Here is a 21431-nt window from a genome sequence, read left to right as displayed (position 1 = left end):
AATAGCTGCCTAGTAATGACTATAATTTAACCTGCCTGTCCCCGAAGTCTCCAGGATCATCTATATAATTAAAATTACAGCTGCAAAGAGATGCTCTCTGGGATTTCAACGTGGAGCAAAAGCTCCACAGTCACCCTGAGACTTGTGTTTCCTGCTACTCAAGTCTTCCAATGCTTGCAATGAAGAAAAGACCAGAACAATGCACCCAGATACCTGCTGGAAATTAAGCAACTGATCTTGATACTCTTCAACCTGGTCCCAGCCTCAGCAACAGAAGAAAGGATGAACCATCAAGTGAACTTTAAGGGAACTTCCATTGGTCCCTTTCTAACAGAACACTCTAGGTAGTGTAGGGAAAGGTGGAGTGAGACAAAAATATCACTCACCTGTTGAGAATAACAGGTATAGGTTTGCTTGTTTACATCTTCTGCTATTATATCTGATGGGAAAATTAGCCTTTGTCCATTTCCCCATCTCCACCTGTAATGGGTCTGCCTGAGATGCAGCCCCCACTGTGCTGTGCAGGGGTAGCTAGATAACACTCAGTGTTTTGACTACTGCTGAGCAGGGCTCACAGAGTATCAAGGCTGTTTCCCCAATATTTCCCCAGTAGGCTGGGGGTGGGTAAAAACTTGGGAGGGAATATAGCCAGGAGAGCTGGCCCAGACTGACCAAAGGGATATTCCATTCCACATGAAGTCTGCTCAGCAATATAAGCTGGAAAACAGGAAGAAGGGGGGGACATTGGTTTCACGTTTGTCATCCAGAGCAACCGCTACGCGTACTGGAGCCCTGCTTCCCAGAAAGTGGCTGGACATCACCTGCTGATGGGAAGTAGAGAATAAGATCTTTTGTTTTGCTTTTGCTTCCGTGGACGGCTATTTGCTTCATTAAACTGTCTTTATCTGACCCACGTGCCTGTTGTTATATTTTCTCTCCCCTGTCCAGCTGAGGGGGTGAGAGTGATAGAGTGGCTTTGGTGGGCACCTGGCATCTGGCCAGGGCAAACCACCTCACCACCATGCAAGACTCAGCAAGACTGCCATATGGGTGTCCTGTTTGTCATATCAGTGTTGGACTGCTGCTCCCTTCATCATCATGTTGGGGATCTCCAGCACTTGAACAGGCATACAGAACTTGAAAGCTCTAGACAGTGGCTAAGCTTGTGATGGCTTGATGTTCTCTGTGAAAGAAGTTTGGAGCAGGGCATACAACATGGAATAATGAATGTGATCAATCTGCTATACGTTAAAAGTTCAGTGAGAACCTGGCATAATCCAGCATGGAAGCCTCTATGCTCTTACCACTTTGTATGCAAAGCTGTAGCTTTTTGACCTAAGGGCTAACTTCCACCTTGCTGAACCAGCAAGGGTCATAATAAACCTTGCCACAGACAGAAGCCACTCATGTCATTGAGATGGGCATGTGCTGGAAAGGTAAGTTCAAATTGTCACCCTTCTTGAAAAAACTGAAAACGTGAAGAAAATAGAAGGGACATACAGATGGAGCAGATGAAGAACTATTTACCTGTTTTCATCCTTCAAAATCTTCTGACTTTACCTAATAACAAATGAAAGACACTGGGAAGCAACAGGGTCAAAGCAGTATTTGTTCTGCCTGTGGTCAAACAGAAGTATTTGTAAAGCTAGAACCCAACCTGCCTGGAATGTGGAGGGTTAAAGTCTAATTAAATCTAATAAAAGTCAAGGGACGGGACAATGCATGCAGAACTAAAGAAGAGATTTTCCCAGTCATAGAGAGGATACAAATTCAGCCCTGATTTTCTGTTGTGTGTGTGGTTTTGTAAGCAGTGCAAGAAGCTAAGAAGTTACATGTAAGAGTTGCAGAGCTACTGGCAAGTATTTTCATAAATAAGAAACATTTTATCTTCAAAACTTTTTCATTGCCATGAAAAATCAGCCACTTTAAGCTGTCTTTCACTAATGCTAGTAACTCTACTTTGAATATTCTGTGCAAACTAAAGATGGGGTGAACTGATCCAGACAAAATGAAGTATGTATGCTTCAAACTTCTGTTGACACTGCTGAACCAAATACTTCTGCCACAATCAATAATTTTGGTTCCTTGTGTGCTTCAATGTACCAGCTAAGTAATGTGAGGAACATGCTGAGTCCTCTGGTCCTCTTGCACCCTATCACATAGTTCACCTACATCACATCATTCCCTTCATAAATTGCACAGTACCACCTTAAAATAAGACAGTTTTCTTCCCAGTTCAGACTGTCTAGGAATCTTATTCCTCTGATGGTTAGAAACCTTTTTTTAGTCTCTTGCAAAAATTCTTTCATGGCTAGCTTGTACTCAGTTGTTCTTATGCAAACACCATCCTTTAGCTTAAATAGCATTTTTCCTTCCCTGATGTTTATTTACTCTTCTGATGCACTAGTATATAGCACAGTTCTTTTAGACTCTCCTTCAACAAAGGCTTTAAGCAGGAATGCCCTGGTACTATATTTTGGTTTGGAGAAGTATTCTGTCCTCCCCACAACAAGGAAAAAAAAAATGCTTGTTTTTCAGCTGGATTGTTTCATCAATACAGTTTGTTCAGCGGCTGCAGAAACACCTGTGCTGGTGCAGAAAAGCAAATGATGCAGCAAATAGCTGTTGAGACTAGAAGGAGAGCAGGATCTTCTCTCTGGGCAGCAGGGATGGCTTATACTGCTTAAAGAGTTTGCTGAACTCTTTGTCCCCCATCATAAAACAGGCTGTCCATGTCCCACATTGTCTGAGGATGTCTTCTCTATGCCTGTTCCAGGTTTAGCCTTCACATTCTCAGTCCCATTAGCCACTTTGCCTATAACTTCATGTTCATGAATGTCCTTTTAAGACTTGATGTCAAAAATTAATTTTGCTTCCAGGCCAAACTAACTCTTCTTCCTACATTATCATGTCTGTAGTGGTGACAGTTTCCTCCTCATTCTCTTTACATTTAAACAGTCAAGGGACCTTCTCTTGTTTATTTTAGTATTCCTTTCAAAGTCAATCTCACATGGTTTTTGGCTTTTTTCACTCTTTGCCCGTTAGCCTTTCCCTCTTGAGTGTTTTTGCTTACTCCCAGTGTTCCTTATGAGGTGAAATCACAGATAGTTCTGCAACCTATTGCTCCCCATCTTCCCCTGATTCAGGGACACAATTTTCAACTACCTTCTGCACCTTTATTTAAACAAAATCTACATTTCCCCAATAATTAAGCTGATCCCAACAATTAGTTTCCTCCACTTCTCAGAGTTAACCCTCTGAAACAGCAGCAGAAGGACAGTAAGAAAACAGGTACTCCCAAAATTTTGAGGTCACAATCATTCCAAAGCCAGGAGTTCTGAGAATCCCAGGGAGTTTTCAAATCCATCACTACCCCTGTGAGCTTTACTTACAACAGGAAATTACTCAAGTATAGGTGCAGAGTAATTGCCTACTTTATGCAACCTGAAGGCTAAACAGATCCAGATCTATTCCTTTTTTGTTTTCTATTTTTTGCTGCCTTTTATCTTAAAGAAACCTATAAAGATGTTGTAAAAATACTGCCAGATTAAAAGGAGTAACTAGGAAAGAAGCATTATTTGCCTCTTTTTTTTTTTTTTCTGATTGTGTTAATTAACATAATCCTGTTTTCCATATCCCTATAAACACCAGCTACCTTTAAAGGTAGTTTGGACTTTGTGATTAGCACAGGCAGAGAAGTGTATGCTCCAGAAAAGGAGCATTTACCTTGCTTCTGAATAACTTTGCAGCCTGCCACAAGCTCGCATCACAGTTTTAGAGCTAGCAGAGCCTGCAGACTAAACATACCTTCAGTCTCATGTTGTACAGTGGAGCTGTATAAACCCCTCCTTTGTATGTCCTAGTTTATGCCATTTTAGTTGTGCTTAAAGCTGTATTTGAAGGGCCTCCTACTGCGTGTAGTACAGCATAGCCTTCAGTTTCCTCCTTTTCCATTTAGTGTTTTATTCTACTAACAAAAGTTGATCGTGACAGAAGACAAGAAGGTTAATATTGCACAATTTGTAGGCATATACAAGACAGCTCAGCTCCAAACCTACCACTTAGTCCTCCTCTAAACTACCACGGAAACATTTGTTGGTCAAAACTGTATATTCCTCCACGCATGATTGATGTAAAAAATCACAACTCTGTGTGTCTATACAAACCAGCAGGAGTTGTGCAAGATGGATCTTTTGATCTTTTTCAAATAGAATTCCCCTCTGCAGAAAATTGCAATATTTGGCCTGAATATCTTAAACAATATATAAGCTTTATTTTGTACATTCCAGTAGAATCTATCAGCTTTCTGCTGAGGGGCACATTCCACTCACTGTGTATTGCCATTGAGCTTTACTTTAACACGGTTATGCTTTTCCCACACAAGTACTCAACACTAGATTCTTTTCTTTAAAAAATGGCTGATATGGCATGAGAGACTAGTCCTAGAATATGCAAGGATACTCAAGTAGCATGGAAAAGTCACTCGACTGAAAATGCAAAATTCCCTTTTTCATTGGTGCTTTCACTGTGTAAGAAAAGATGAGATGTGCTGCCAAAATTATGGCATGAAATATTCAGCTCTATTTTGATCTCTCTTTTTTCTCTCTGTTTTGTTTTGCTAAAAATGATTTAAAACTGCTTGTTCAATCCAAAAAACAAACAGCTCATGCATATGACAGGCTGCCAAGAATGCAGGACCCTGCCCTTCGTTTAGCTCACAAGCAAGAAAAATCTCCTGCAAGGATACTGCCAGCCAGCCATGCTGCACTAAATCTCACTGTCAGAAAATAACATTGGCAGCATAATCAGCTGCAAAAGGACTGCATGTTGAGCAGTAACTTGCAAAGAACCCAGCCTATCAGTTAGCCTTTCAAAGTGACTTGGTGGTGACAGGCATCTGGTAAATCAATCTGGAAAGAATCTATATTCTCCAGACAACATCACATTTTTATTTTGTGGGATTGGGCTGAGGCAGTATAAGGAAGGTAGATGACAAAAGCATTAGGACAAATTATTTGTAATTGTCACGTCTGTCACTCACGTTGCCTCTTTTTTTCCCCCCTTTATACTGGCAGTGAAACAATTGTAACACATGTTATCAAAGAATATCTGGCAATATATTTAATGTACAGGTCTTTATCTTTCTAAAATTCTATCACAAAAAAAGGAAACAAAAAGAGAGAAAGAAAATGAGAGTGATTTCTTTGCCCTGATAAGATTTTCCCTCTCTTTGTACACCATTAAATCCAGATTTATAGAGAAATAATCTTGAAGGTCATAAAATAATTTGAAGGGCTCCCTTCACACACACACCTTGGAATGGACTAAATGATGTTACAAAACAGTCTCTTGAGGGAGGCTCAGACTGCATCACATTTTACATATCAGTTGAAAAAATCCCCAACTTACATTTCCAGCAACATATTTGTTTCTTTCATTGGGAAGCACGCAAAGATTGGATCACAGGCTGACATGATTTTTTTGTAACCCTTTAGATACAGCAGAGAACACAGAAGTGAAAACAGATGTAAAGCCATTAAAAATTTGCAATTAACAAGGATAAAGGTAAAAATCCTGTCCGCAGTGATGTCAATGCCAGTTTGCTCATTCGTCTGGAAGCTAGACAAGTTTTCATTCTTTCAATACATACCAGTGTCTTCCTGTCTTCTATAAAGATTGTACAGGCTACAAAACTAACTGCTTAGATCATATTCATTTTCAATAGCAACAGAAAAAAACCCAGTACTTTGTCCTTTAAAGCACAGCAATCTCAAGGTTCCTTTGTCTCTAAATGGCTTTTAATCTATTTTGTTTTCACTGTGTACTCCTTTACGGCAAAGATTCATTATTTTCAGTAGATGAAGATTTGCATCCTTTTACACTATTATCAAAATTCTCTCACTATAGCTCTTCCTTAAAGTCCTGCCTTCTAAGCATGTGATTATGTGAATAATTGAAATTACATTAATTTAAAAATGTTCACTTCCAGGACTCACAGTTGTGGAGAAAAGCTTGAACACGGCTATGTGGAACAGAGGACTGAAGGAGGGTTTGATGAGCCCCAAGTATCATGGTGATGTTCACTTAGGCTTCTTCCAAAGTGTATCCATCTCTACCTTGAATGTAGTTGGGCTTCTTTGTGCTCTGCGCCACTCCAGCTGAAAGGACTTTTCCAGACTTACTTCTTACACTTACAAAATTCTCACTTACACTCTCAATCATGCCCATGCATACGGATTTGTTTCTGAGACAGTAATAACATTTTGCTTGAATAGCTCTTTAGCCTCCTCACCATACACATCTTGCCCCATTGTATTTCTTGTTCACAATTCTTGCCCTTAGCAAAAGCACCCAGGAAGGCAAAGACACTTTACAGAACCCAGCATTTGTTTGTTTGTTCAAGTGTAAGAATTTAAGCTGTTCTTCTGAGCTGGTGAGTAGGGAAGTGATTCTTTTAATAATAAAGAGGTAACAATGTTGTAGCATTGCTGGTGTGGAAAAACATGGCAGCACATGTATTTTCTGTAACGTCACTGAGAATTGTTTGGTTTCATCTACATCAGCAAGGATACAGATTCTTGAAAATCCTTGCTGACCATTCATCAGTTGTTTCTCTAACCTGGGACCTACCACATGGCTGTTGTTCATGACTCAACTCTGAATAAGGCGGTTTAGGCAAACTCCTCAGAAGTAAAATTAATCTCAAAAGACATTCTGATTTCACATGTTTTGATACCCTTTTGAATCAGTTTTAACCAATTTTGCAGAGTTCCAGGTCACATAATGCATATAGGAATTCAGCTCCATGAACAAAACCAAATTACGTTTCCTCATAATTGTCACAAACGAAAAAAATGCCACAGCAAATTAAAAGCATGGTTATTCCAGGTCAAATCAAGAGTTAAAATACAATTTAAAAGCTAACTACATTAATCAGCAAAGAGAGATGTAACTTGAGCAAAGTTATCCTTCCATAGGCTTTAAACTATGGCTCATCTATTCAGCATGTTAAGACTTTTGACCAACATAGGTATGTATTGGGAATAGCTTGAAAACAGGCAAGAAACCTTTTATGTCTCACCAGAGAACAACAGAAAGATACAAGACTAAATAAGGGAAAAGTTTCAAAACTTCATTTGCATCACCTCTCTGGATTGGTACCTCTATCTGAGCATTTCAACGGGTCTGACTCTGCTCCCAAACAAAAGACGGGAGACTTCACTATTGCAATATCAAGCCCTGGATGAGATGAATTGGAGAAGAGAGGTAGGAACTGATTGTGAACCAAATTTATTGCAAGCCTTTCAAATCCTCAAGGACTGGACAGCAGCTTTGCAATGATACTGTTAAGGCACAAATAAATAGTAACTTCTGAAAGTAAATTCAAGGGTATGAAATTAGGCATGTTTCTTGAAAGCATTTCAGTATACTGGGAAGAACAAAGTTACTTCCCACTTGCAGCTTTTCTTCTGCAGATTTGTTTACCCACCTGATGGAGACAGAAGCATTTGAGCCACCATGATCTTTTCTAATTTTTTTTATCTGTCCTTGGTATCAGATACATATTCCCTCACTCATCTTAAATCAGGCCTTCACCTCTTCCTAAAGTTAGCCCACAGCTAGAAGCTTGACAGCATTTTCTAAGTGTTTTGGCTCCATTTTATGTAAGACTAGATGAATGCAAAGCCAAGTTATCTCTGAAGTCTGATTACAAAGTTCCTGAACTTGCAAGATGCAAAATCACCTCCGTTCCAGAGTCCTCAGGTTTTGGGAAGCTTGGAGTTCCTGATAACTTGTCAAAAACTTCAGTACTGTTCACGATGTCCGACATAGAAAAGGTTTCACAAAGGCATACATAAAACTACACAGGTAAAATAAAGCATGTTCATGTTCTCTGTCATGGATTCCAGCAGGCTCAGATTGACCCAAGTCTTTGCTAATGACTTCCTTCTCCATATTGAAGTGGACACATGCAAGCTGCCTGGCTGGCTAGGTGCTCCATCAGACAGCTGAAGAACCCAGACAGCAGTGAAGATCTAAAAGACTTGCAGTATCTCACTGCTTGCCTTGTTCCCCATTTCCACTCACTACCAGTAAGCAAAGAGCTACTTTGCAATGCATGCACCAATCTACAGAGCCAGATTTGTAGGCTCTGCTCTATTAGTAGCTGATGCTATCCTCTCAACCTCTTGATCCATCCCGATACACACAGCATTTCATAGTCTAATTGTCTAGTTCTTCCTTTCCATGCTTCCTGAGTTCTGTGAGCCAAAAGAGTGCCCTTTGTTCTCTGGGCCCAGAAAAAAAAATGCATATTTAGGAAAACTGCCTAGCAACTGTTCCTTATTGCAAGGAGAGAGGCCATTTGCATAAGAAAACCTTCAAGCAAGACTCTGCTGGGAGCTGATTCTGTGACCAGTCCTCAAAGGAGAACTCCCGTTTAGTCCTGCTCCCTCTGGGTGGCCTTTCTGTGCTGTCCCCACCACAAGTGGGGCCAGTGGCACCGTAGCACAAGGTGCACCAGTGATTTGCAGCAGCCAGGAGCTGCTGCTCCAGTTTCTGACTATGCTCACAGTGCTCCCAGAGATCTTTCTCTCATTTTGTTCCCACATCATCTTTTCCTCACACTGTGTGTATCACACATCAACAAAGTCAACAGCTTCAGCTGCTAACCTTTGGAGTTCTGTCATTTGCTTTGCAGATTTCCTGCCAAAAGTGACAATCTGTAGCATTACAGTACAATATCTCTCTCTCCAGATATTTACACATGGTTCCTCTGCACAATTACTAAATGGCATTAATGGTCTGCACAAAGACCTTGCCCAGGAAGAAAAACTACAGAAATCACTTCATCGTTTCTCTCGCTGTTCTACGCCTGGTCTCTAAAAAATGTTGCCTGTAAATTTTTCACTTTCTAAGGCCCTGGACAGAACATTGGCTCTAGTAAAGTCAATGGAAAAAGCGTCCACCAATATTCCAACTACAATCCAGAAAAGTGTTAACAGGGTTGGGATTAAGGACATGTACTCTTATGTGCTAAGCATCTGAACAGCGGTCAAACCATTTCAGCATCTGCAAAAATGGCTTTGTAGGGCTGTGCTGCTACTTAATGGAATGAGCCAATTTTGATCAGAGTTCTGCAAAGCTCTCCAAATTGCAGTTCGTAAAGCTAATTTCAATGTGTGAATCATTGCTTTCCTGCAATTTATATCCATATGTGTGGTTATTTTTGAGAATGATTCAGTTTTGTATATATAATTTTAAAAGGACTTTTTAAGTTAATGAACATCTGTGCTAAGAGCCCCTCAACAGAAAAGCTTGTGTCAGCCACCAGTGATGCTGACTATGTAAACTTCCTGCTATTCTATAGGCATGCATGTGAGTCCTAAGGCTCTTACCAACTGCCTACAGCAGGAATAACCCTGCTGAAAACTACACCATTAAAAACCTTTAAAAATGGGGTGGGAAACCCAAAACTTCCATCCATTTGAAAACTATAATATCTGTTTTATAACCAAAATAAGACCCAAAAGTACATTTTCAAATATGCTAACAGAAGCAAACAGAGGGAAAATTTTCATGTGAAAATTCCCAAACAGTTTGATTAAATTTTTGATTGGCATACATACTAAGCTTTTAGCTACAGTGTGGTTCAACAGGATTTCTGCATTTCCTGGCATATGTTTCTAGGTGCTGCTTTGTGGCTGAACTTATCTTCTCAAGAAGAACCTATTTCTTGATATCCTGCATGAGAAACACACTGGTGTAAATCTAGTGGGGGTGGATTTACAAAGGAATAATTAGACATCCAAATTCCACGAGTAATCAAGTAACTGGTCACAGGAGCAAGGTCACACTGTTCTAGTTTGTCTTTTAATCATCTCCATTTTTCAACTTAGTCATTATGTTTTTCTGTTTCTGCCCTCTCTACACTCTTTGATCTCACAGACTGAAGGAGAATGTGCTCCAAGAGCAGTGGAACTGGCTTCCCTCTTGCACATTTGATGTGAGAGGGAGTTTAAATTTGGCAAAACAAAGTATGTCACAAGCTCCCAGTTAAAAATCTCATTGTCTGTATTACCATCTTGTCACTAACCCTGCAAGATGGAGTTTAGTAGGAACTCACTGTTAAAGGCAGCATCCTATACATGCCGGACATCTGATGTCCCTTCTTCTAGCACTAATATGGAAAACTTTCTTGGACTCCTCTCTTAGGATCTGTGTCAGTGAAAACAGATGCAAACAGAACTATTAAGTAAGACCAATGACCCTAGTGTGAAGATGATGAGAAAACTTCACTTGGGACTACATTTGTAGCCATGCTAAAAAAGATGGAATTGTACTTGCTTGAGACAAAGCTGAATTTGGCCTCTCTGTGTAGAACTAAGCAGGTTAGAAAAAGGCAACCTCCAGACAAAACACCAGCAGTCAGGGACGTGTAAGTAAGAGCCGGGGAAAGAGCATGTTTCCTGCACACAACAGAATATACTCTGTCATGGGCAAGTAGGCACACACATCAAGCCATGCTGCTAACCCTTTAGCATCAGGGTAACACCATGTCCTGGTACATACAAGTTTCTAAATGCTGACATTGGGATGACCTTTAGGAGGCTCCTAAAGGCCCTCTTAAACCATTAGGCCTAATTCTGCTTGTGATTATGTTAAGTTCAGAGTTACTGCACTGACTTCAAGGCAGTTAGTTTGGATTTACATCTCTCTAGCTGGCCCACTATTTCCTGTATTGTTTCCAGTTGCATGAAATCATCTGTGCACGTCCTCCAGGGCTGCTGGAACCCTCTGTCCTCCCCAGCACTACACATGATGCAATGAGCCTCTGACGGAGGAGGATAGCCGAGAAGTCCATGTAGGGAAGCAGATAATTTCCTTTTGAGCAATGGATGCAAAAATAGCAGCTAATAAAAAGCCTTCAAACTGTGCCTTCAAACTGTGACAATTCAATACACACACCTACGAGGATGCCTTGACAAGCTGCTTGACTTCTCAGTAACTCTTTCTTGTTTTCTTTAGTGCAGCCTCCTCCAAACTCCCCCACATAGGTATTCATCTTTGTAGTGACAACTGAGACTTGCAGGTATTTGCTGTTATTGCCCTTTCAGAATAGACAGACACTTGTTCCTCACTGTAAACATTTGTATCGTGGTGCTTGCCTGGCTAGTTACAGCCCAAATAATGATAAACCAGCCTTTTCTTTTTTTAGCCCCTTGCTGTCATGCATTAATTCTCTTTGCAAACAGGCATTTGGTACTGGAAATAGCTTAACCGAGATCACTCTCTGGTGATTATTTTACTAGCATTATCTTTTAGCAAATGTTTCATAGAGAGAGTCATCAGAAAAGTGTATTATGCAGTTGCCAGAAATACAGCAATCTACAATATTAGGCTCACGCATGAAGGAAGGGCTATGCCTAGCAGGCAAGATGCTCTTTGCCATTTCACTACTCTAATACTAATGTTACTTCACTGTCTTCAAACTGCTACTCTGGCTTTGCTAAGCCGCAGCAGAGATCAGAATCAGGACTGTTTGCTGAGGACTATAATACTCCCAAGTATCAAAATGGTTTCTCAAAAGCATTTTTGACCTTTTTATGTAGAGAGAAGATCTGAAAGCTGTGTATTTCTAAAATTGGCCTGGAATAGTGAATTGTGTAATCCTTAGGTTTTCTGGAAGTCTTTCTGTGAGGCTAAGAAGTGTAATAACTTCTCATGTCTTAACTGAAAGCGCATGGGAACTCTATGTTTTAAAAAGCCATCCTTTCCCAAAATACTTGCTTACCATTAACATTAAATAGAAGTGATCAAGAAATAAAACATTAAGAAACAAAGCCACAAAAATCTAGGAAACTTCCTTACAAGTCTTTCTCTATCACTCAGCTGTTTACTTTTTGGTATCATGATGCTGTTTCTTTAGTTCTTTACTCACCACTGAATTAGACAAGACCGGCATTTTAATTTTAAAAAAGAAGCAGCCCCCAAAGAAGCTAAAAATAAAAGAGAGACAACAGCCTTTCTCAACCACTAGAGGTACAAAATGTGCCAGTATGAACTGCAAAGTCATTCACTGAGGGACTGAAACCAAAAGCTTCAAAAAAAGGGGGATGTTCTTCATTTGGAAAGAGTGGAAGATGAGAGCAGCCCAGGGCACTGTTTGACAATACAGTGACTGTGTGCCAAAGACACAGCCTATGCAAGCCTGGGATGTACCATGCAGCACATTTTCATTAGGGGCTGTGAAGGACCTCTGATCCAAGAAAGGGCAAAATCTCATTTGGGAAATACTGCTTACTGTCCTAGTGATGTCTGTACCAGAAAGAGACACCAAAACTGCTGTTTCACACACTAAAAGTCATGGCAGAAGGCTACTATGAGGAGAAGAAAAATTATGCACCTTTTCTACTGACAGTGTACCTTCTTTAACCCTTCAAAACAGTCCAGGAGGGACAGCAGCACTTTTTCTAAATACACTTGAGATGTAAAGGCTAGGAAGGGAGGAGAATAATGTGATCAAGTAGATATACATTGGTCATGATACATTAATTCAGGTTGCTGATAAAAAAGAAAATTTGTGGCTGTTAGGATAGCAAGGTTGTGAAGAAGCCTTCTGGGGAGAGCCCTGGCGGCAGGATCCTACTTATTTGCAACATACGCTTTGATGGGAGGGGCTGTGTGACAGGACAGTAATGATCGAGGAATTAGAAATTCAAGCTTCAGAGACACAAGACTGCTGCTATCCAGTTTTGTGGTATACCTGAGAGACACTTGAGAAGAAGCCTGTCAGAGTTTTGCAGGCTGCTCTGTATTCATTTATTTAACTAAAGTCTTTGTTCAGGCCTTGTGCTTGCATTTTTGTCTCCCCTCTTGCCGTATGGTCTGGCCCTGGGTCAACTTCTGTTCCCACACTGCTCTGAGGCACTGAGGACAGGTGACAGGGGCAGATGTGATCTGAGGGGTGTCACCAAACCCCAGCAATGCCACAGGCTGATACAGTTGGCTCAAGCAATCGTATGTTATACAGATCAGAAGATAATTCTCACTGAGATAGATGGAAGGGGATCACTGTCAGCTCCTGTTGTGTATCAGGTGTGACTGACTTCCTAAGATCTCTCAGGAATTTTTGCAAACATAATTTCTCTTTAAGGGCTTAGGACACTGTTGGTACCCTTGATATCTCCTCCTCTTTTCCACTAGAAGACTGGAATTTTTATGGGGTTTGGTGCCTCACATAGAAGGGGCTAAAGTGTTAATGAGTGTTGGGGTTTTCCATGTGGCCTGAGGAGGTCTGAGGTTCTTATAGCTCCTCCTGCCCTTAACACCTGCTATATGACTTCCTGCAAGAGTGGAGGGCTTGGGCTTAGCAGCCTATGTTGCTTCTCCCAATCCTCCATGCCATGCTCTCTTTAAATAGCAAAACATGACACAAAATATCCAGAAGATTTTAAACAGAAACTAGGCCACTGGACTTTACACTGAAACACAGCCTCTTCGGTTCTGCCCCATCTGTGCCAGAAGTGGAGGAAACTGATTTGTGACTTATGAACCTCTCTGTTCATTTGGGGTTAAGTTGGACTTAAAGGAAGATGGAAACCTCACTAATAGACCCAGTCTTTTGACAGATCCTTGCGCAGTTTGTACAAGTGGAGGAAAGGAGTCCTTATTTTCTCTGCTGTTCCTTGTGCAATTGCATAAAGGCAAGTACATTATACAATAGCTAAACAGGGATTACACAACTGAGCTCCACAAACCTAAATCAGAAACAGAGTCTCCATCCTGCACTGGACAAACAAAAAAATGTGGAAGGGTGAAATTCTGGTCCTAATGAAGTTAATGGCAAAGCTCTTGCTTACTCCAGTGAGATCACAGTTTCATCCAAAATCTTGGCTCAAGCCTGTAGTTGGCTGACCATGCTGGATATTTAAAGCATATCCCTGTTAAGTTTTTCCAAGTACTGGGATAAGATGACCTTCCTTCTTTTTTTTTTTTTTTTTTTTTTTTAAGCTTTTTGCTTATGATGAAGAAATGCAGAAAAGTATTTTAAGACCAAGTACTGAGCAACCACTTGCAAACCTGAATTGGAAGCCTAAAAAGGGCCTGATATACTATCTCTGACTGCAAGAACAAATATTAGCAAAGTAGTTGTTCCCATGCTTTAGTGTCAATACTTTAAGCCACTGAAAGCTGCTGCTGAGTCACACTACTTGGGTATCAGAGGGAAAGATGGGAAACCCTGACCTGTGGGGGTTGGGAGTCCAAACAAGAAAAATCAGGCATCAACAAAACAAATAAAAGCCCTTAATGAATGTGAGACCCAAGCTCTGCAAGTAAATAACTTCGTGAAATGATCCACTGTGATAGAAGGACTGCAGTGCAGCCATGTCGCTGGAGCTGTTTGGCACACAGACTGAACTAATTACTTGACAGTGTTTTTAGTTTGGCCTGGGGTGGACAGCAGTGCTGGGCAAGAAAAGCCACTGCAGTTTCTTCATGCCCCCAGGCTCATCTGGCCTGACTATTGAAAACTATTGCTGTTACACTGAACACTAGCATGTACACCAGGGCTCCCCCCACCCACAAGATTCCTGCCTGATGAAAAATAAAGGAAAAAAAGAACTGAGGAGAAAAATGAAAGCTTGTGCAACCAGGGCCACACATAACATGTATTGCCAGCCCAAGGGTTATTTCTCTCCCACTCTTCCCTGAAGCATCTCTTAACAACTGAGCCGATTCAATGCAGAATGTCAGTAACAATCTAACAGTGAACAAGGACTGGGGACCATCCTTATCTTACAGAAGCAAGCTATAAATAATTATCTTGGGCAAATCTAACACCCTAACAGGGTGGTAGGATCCCCCAAAAATTATTCCAGTGTATTAATAAACACAAATGCTGAACCATTTCTTGCAGAGCTTTTTGGAGCTATGTAAATCCTTCCAACAGGTATCAGATAAAGCTGTCAAGGTTAGGCAAGAATTGCTTATATGTACGTGATTAAGCCTTAGCAGTTAAAAAGACGTAGCCTGCGATAAACAATTAGGTATGGTAGGTCAGTGCCATCCCAATGTCATCGCTGACAGTTTCATTACTTAGGCCTGCCATGGATATAATCCTCCAGAAAATCATCTAGAAAGTCATATCATAGCCTTGACTGTTTCATGACCAGCTTCTGTGTCTTTTACTAACACCTCTCTACACTTACCTTTCCTGTCTTATTCATTCCCTCTCTCACATCCATCATTGCACTCTCTTCACACTACTCCCTGTTTCTTCTCCTTTGTTACACCATGGACCCCACAGATACTCTCTTGGCCTCAAAAAAGTGATGAAAAGGGAGAGAAGAAAGAAAGAAAAGAGTGATTCTCTATATGAGCCAGTGAGAAATGAGGTCCTTTGAGAGGTACCCAAGGACTATCCAGGTTACCCAGAATTTCCTTTGGTGAACCCCTGCTTTCTCCGAGTCATGAGTCTTGTTCTAAATCTGTGCTTCATGGGGTAGAGGTTTTGCTTGAGTGCTCATGTGCAAGACTCAAGGATTAAACCCAGAGGTACATGAGCAGGGAAAGTGACACCAGAGTGAGTACACTATCACATGCCTGTGCCAGGTCTCAGTTGTCCCCAGGAAGCCCGTAGGATTTTCCAAAAATAAGCAGAGCATTTATTGTTCAAAAATGCTACCTCTGACTGTCAAGGCCTTTGCAAACACTTACTGTTAAGCATGGACATTGATTCTTAAGTGTAATGAGAACATGGTTAAAAAATCTAGTCTCACTGAAGTACAGAACAGAGACGTGCCTCCAGTCCCAACAAGTATTACTGATACTTCAGGTGCAAATCAAGAAACCCTGGCCTTTGCTGCTCACTGGCGTCTTCACAAACACAAATAGAGGCAGTGATTACCATTCTGTGTTTTTTTCCAACTTATGAAGTGCAGTCACTTGTTTTACATTGACCAAATAGCTTGAAGTGCCAAGTTTCCAAAATAACAAAATATAAGAGAAATCTAGCTCATACGTTTACTAAATACTATGTTTGCCTTTTGAAAGAAAAGACAAAGAACAGAGGAGACTGTTACTTCTCAGCTGTTAGGTAAAACAACAATTCTTGTGTGTAGCTTCCTCTGCTCTGCCCAGCCTCAGCAGGACGTAGACACAATCTCTTTCCGGGCATCCCACAAACACTGATGCTGAGGTGACACTCTCCTTTAAGGACACAGTCCAAAATGGGTGGCTAAGGAGGAAGTCTTTATTTTATCTATAAGAAATTCACTGTCAATAAGTCATGTGAAAGGCAGATACAGAAAATGTGCTTGAAAATGCTGAGTGGCTTATCTTACAGGGTAAACTCTAGGGTTTATGAACTAACAGCTTGGCCACAAACACCTGATACCTTCAGTTCCAATCATGAAATTACAAATGTGGCAGCAAACAGCAAATGCTGTCAGCTACGTCACTTGCCACATAGTTACAAAGACAACATCAACAACAGTAATTAATGTACAGAGTCCTGTTTATCCTAGTGATCCTAGAAGCCCTTTGCAAACTTCAGAGACCATTTTATGGAGACCTAGCTCAGGGAAACCAGCCTGGGTCAGAATGAACAAGCACAATGGGCTACTCTTACCCACCACAAAAGAACTTTTCATTCATAAGCAGAAGGACTAAAGACCTGGTTTAAGGTAGGAAAAACTTACTGACAGCCTTTCAGGTGCTGACTGTATACAGTGCCTCACCCAAGTTCGTAACAATTTCTCAACTAATCTTTTCCTGAATAAAATAACTGGTCCAGTGCTGCTGTCCAGCACTTACACTTCCTCTAGTAAACTGAAACATCATATAATACCCAAAAGCTACAATTTCCACTTGTCTTAGCAATATATAACAACATACTTTATTGGGTGGCTACCCGCCACCAGATTTTATCAAATCTGGCTACCCGCTCTTCCTTTTTATCTGCTGCTGCTGCTTCTTCACTAAAACCAAGCAAACACGCAAAATTTCTGCCCAGAGAAAATGGACTTTCTGTGATTTATTATTAGAATATAAAGCCAACAATATAAACACAGGACATGCCAATCTTAATCGGATAAACTCTCTCCAAATTTATCAAAACTTTGTAACTCAAACCCAGTTCTCCCTATGTCAGTCTCTAAATTACCTGGCAGACAGACGGTTGAGTGTAGAAGCAGAATCAGGCATATCAATGTTGTAAAATGACTGAGCAAGACCTAGTTATTACCAATTACAACTGTTCACTTACCCTATAGTAGTCTGTGCTGTACACATCTCTAGACATCCCAAAATCCCCTATCTTCACCAGCAGGTTCTCACCAACCAGACAATTCCGTGTGGCAAGATCCCGATGCACGAAGTGTTGTGATGCCAGGTAAACCATACCAGCTGCAATCTGCTGGGCAATGTGAAGCATCTGTGACTGGGTCAGCTCAGCAGGACGGTTGCCTTCTGCCATCAGTACTGCATCTGGTCCATGTGCCCTGCACCGAAACACAAGCTGATTAAGTAACAGGCCACTTGTAAGCTGGAGAGGCGAAAGGCATTAGTAAGCCTAAACCCATACAAATACTCAAATTTAATAACAAAAGGGCTACAAATTTATTGGTGAAATAGGCGAAAAATTTGTATCTTGGCTTTTTTAATTCCCTGTTTTCTTTCATTGTGTGAAAGTGGTGTGCAGAGCCTTATTCATGGAGATAAGGCAGATGTGTTCATAATAATACACCTCTGTCCGAAACCACCACCCTTCTCCTGTTCCATTCTAGTAATCTTTTCTGGAGAAAGGCTGGCAAATGTAGCTCTGGCAACTGACAAAAACCTTACCACTCTGTAAGAGTGAAAGGCAATAGCGTGAAAAGCATTGAAGTGGCATGGATAGCACCATTTTTCCTATGACCGGCATTCCTTGATTTCTACAAGGAGACAGACCAGTGACCCTTCCATCTTTTCTTAAAGAAGAAAGAGCTAACTTCCTTCTGAGATGCCACCTGAGAAACAAGGGCAGCAATTTTAGATTTACATTTCTAATTTCCTATCCAAATGCACAGCAGGAAACCATTTTTGCTTATTTCATCACCAAGCGTGAGTCCTGCCTGAGGTGGGAATTCTTGACAATGGGAAGAGGACACAAAACACATACTATTTGGAACAACTAAACAGCTTCAGAAATACGAGCTTTTCAAGACCTAGCAAGTCCCTAAGATGCAATAATCATCTGATTAATGAGAATCTTGTGTATACTCTAGCAGAAGGAGAGCCATTTTGCATTTGGAAAGCCCTGAAAAGTAGTGGAAAACATGTGCTTCAACCATCTTAACTATGTTAGCTCTGGTATATATGTGTAACATCCTAGTATCTTGAAGATACAGATATAAACATTCTGACACACATTTCACAGTAAGCATTACTAGCTAATCCTTATCCAATTAATGAGGTCATCTGGCAGTCATTCCTCATTTGATATACCTTATAATATTCTGAATACCCCTTTCCATCCGTTCCATTACTCTGCACTTTCAGAACCCTTTTTTATTCCATACCTGCAGACCATTCTTGCTAAGAGACCACCTATCCTCTTCCCTCCTCAAGTTTTTTTTTAAAATACTCTAGAACTGATTTTTATTTTCTTTCAAAAGTCCTTCCTTCCTACAGAGAAGTTTCAGAGAATCACCTTTTTAACCTGTAGAAGTGAGGCCTTAATTTGTCCCTAGGGGAAGGGCACAGGAGTTTGAAGAAGAATTGCAAATTAATCAAAATCTGTGAGATCAAATCTGACACTACCTATTAGAAATATGATATTAAAATTGCCCCAAGGGAAGAACTTCATGAGCAAAGTGACAGATGTGAGAAAGAAACGAAGGAGGATGTGTAGCCTTGCTGGGACTGAATCTGGTACCAGACAAAGAAGCTCCTCCGCCACGAGGTACTTGCAGGCAGCCATTCAATTGGTCTGGGTTCAGGGAGAATAAATGGGAGGGTATTAAATCTCCAACCAAGACTCACAGGTAAATTCCTATTTAAAAGCACTGTACCTTTTCACTGCATGGATTTTTTTAATGACTGCTCTCAGACATGAAGCTCTGAGTTGCTAAATTACGGAACTCTTCATCTTCTGCTAGCTTCCTTGGGGACATGGTCTGTATCTAATTAAACTTTTGGATTATTCTTAAAACTCCATCCACCTTGCTTGTCCTCTTGGTGTTGGCTGTAAGTGAGGTGCTCCTCAGTGTCTGCAAGAGCCAGACACATTGACAGAGACTCTGGATCCACATGAGGCTCCACTAGCCAGACCAAGCACAGGGCAGGCATGGCTTTGAGGCTTTAGTTCTAGATCTGAAACAGCTTTTGGCTGCATACAGACAGCAAGGCTTATTTGGGTTAAATTTCGGATTCATTTTTCCCCGACAGCCTTTGGTGGCGCTGCAGGGTAAGAAATATAGGCTTTTACACCCTGCTTACAACTAACCTCTGATCTCAGCACAAGTTGCAGCAAGTGTGAGAGGAATGACAAATTGGAGCTTAGGTTTAACAGCTTGTCCCGACATAATAATTTCATATTTTAAAGACAAGGGCTGATTAATAATTTAAAAAAAGATAAGACCTAAAGTAGGAAATATACCGTCTGCTAAACTACCTTTCTGTACAATAACTCAAAAATCAGGGCTACAAGGTAAGAAAAGGCCAATCAAAAAGAATCAAAGAATAAGTATTTCTTATGAAATAAGAAATTATGTCTTATCAGCTGCAAATCTGGCTTCTTCTAACAGAAATTCAATGTTCTGAAAAAGTACTATGATAGCATCTTAGGAAACTGCAGTTCTCTCCTGATCCATGTCCAAGCAGGCAAATAAATGTAAATGGCCCAACATGGCTCTGAAAAGATACTTAAATCCTCTGCCAGAGAGACAATCAATGTGGGAAAAGTAGTAGTGTTTGCTCTGGATCCCCAGTTCAGGCCCCGGTCTCCCTGCCAACCTGGCAGCCCTGCCAACAAGGGAGGATGCTAACTGATGTCATTTGCTTCCACAGTGTGGCTATTTGTTCAGCAGAGATTAGAAAAACAGCAAACTCATTTCACATAGGCTATCAAAAATGCGTAAATGGCAACACTAGAACTCACTAGGCATTTTAGTCAGGTAGAAAATCTGAACCCATCTAAAGGGACATCAGTTTTGATTGGTTTACAGCTTCGTCACAGACATCTTTCCAAAATCCTGGTACCCCTAGTTATCTTGGTCAGGAGACATCTTAGTACATTGAAATGCCTTTGCGATATCCTTTGATGAAAATGACATAGAAAACCTTGAAAGAGCAGTCCCTTATGCAAATGGATTTTTTTACACAGGAGCAAAAGCTGTCTCTTAACTGCTTATTTTTATGTCATCAGGTGCAGGCTAGTGGAAAGGGCACATACACAAGTTCATAACTTCCTGGTTCATGAGTTGTGAACCTTAGGTATCGTCTAGCTATTTATGACTGCTTTACTGCCAATTTCAATTTCCAATGCACATTCCTGAACAGCTTTATGAAATAAAGCCCTAATCCGGACCCCAAGATGTAGCATTTTCCATTGCACTGAAGTTTCCATGGCTCACAGTTTTCTTGCTTCAGATTAATGGCAGTCTTTCCAAAACACTGAGAGGAGGGAAGAGAAAAGGGGTTAGATCTCAAAAGCTCTTAGACGCCTACAGATAGTGATAGGTGTTGAGTGGGATCTTCCCAAGTGCTACCAGAAAGCCTGAAAGAAAATGAATCCTACTGTAAGATTTATAATGAAACATTTCAGAATACACAGAAATATACTGAAAACAATATTTGTTTGCTTCCCATTCCTTTGCTGCAAAGCATAAGGCTTGACTTAATGGTATTTCCAAATAGGCAACAAAACAATGAGACCCACATCCCAGTACAGAAGATGAGAGTTCCACAGATTTGCACTCCTAGGTGTTGGCGTTTTCCAGTGGTAGTAATTAATTTGACACTAAGTACCAGGAACACCTACCTTCTCTGCCCACTTCTGGTTCAGCAGCACAATATGTGTTCATGGATTTACCTGAGGAATTTGTTAAGATCTCCATGCTTCATATACTCAAAGACCATGATGAGCGGATCACCCTCAACACAGACACCATAGAACTTGACAATGTGTTCATGTTGCAGGTTAGTTAGCAGCTCTGCCTCGCGGTGGAAGTCCTTGCGGGCATTGTCGCTGGCATCCTTCAGGGTCTGGTGGAGAAGATGAAAATGTAAGGAAGGGGATACCACGTGGGATGGCACTGTAAGGGTAAGATAAGGACACTCTACTGCATAAAAGGATGAAGTACTTTCTTAATAACTCTTTTAGAAATGCAGATGGGATATTTAAGTGCAATTAAATAATGGCAGTACTATTTTCATTCTCCTGCCAC

At 40.8% G+C, this 21431-nt stretch overlaps 1 protein-coding gene across 3 annotated transcripts in view; it reads right to left on the bottom strand.

Annotated features, from left to right (window-relative positions):
* Positions 1-21431, bottom strand: part of NTRK2 (neurotrophic receptor tyrosine kinase 2) — a 205651-nt gene that overhangs the window by 24182 nt on the left and 160038 nt on the right. For all 3 annotated transcript variants that reach the window (XM_086480514.1, XM_086480515.1, XM_086480516.1), the window contains 2 exons: positions 21077-21249; positions 17270-17504 (listed from right to left, as the gene is read on the bottom strand). In XM_086480514.1, the coding sequence (XP_086336640.1) occupies positions 17270-17504; positions 21077-21249 (408 nt within the window). The remainder of the gene's footprint in view (positions 1-17269; positions 17505-21076; positions 21250-21431) is intronic.

Source organism: Leptosomus discolor, chromosome Z, assembly GCF_034619465.1.
Source record: "Leptosomus discolor isolate bLepDis1 chromosome Z, bLepDis1.hap2, whole genome shotgun sequence".
Lineage (NCBI taxonomy): Eukaryota > Metazoa > Chordata > Aves > Leptosomiformes > Leptosomidae > Leptosomus > Leptosomus discolor.
Note: the sequence above shows the minus strand (reverse complement) of the source record. Positions and strands in the feature narration are given on the sequence as shown.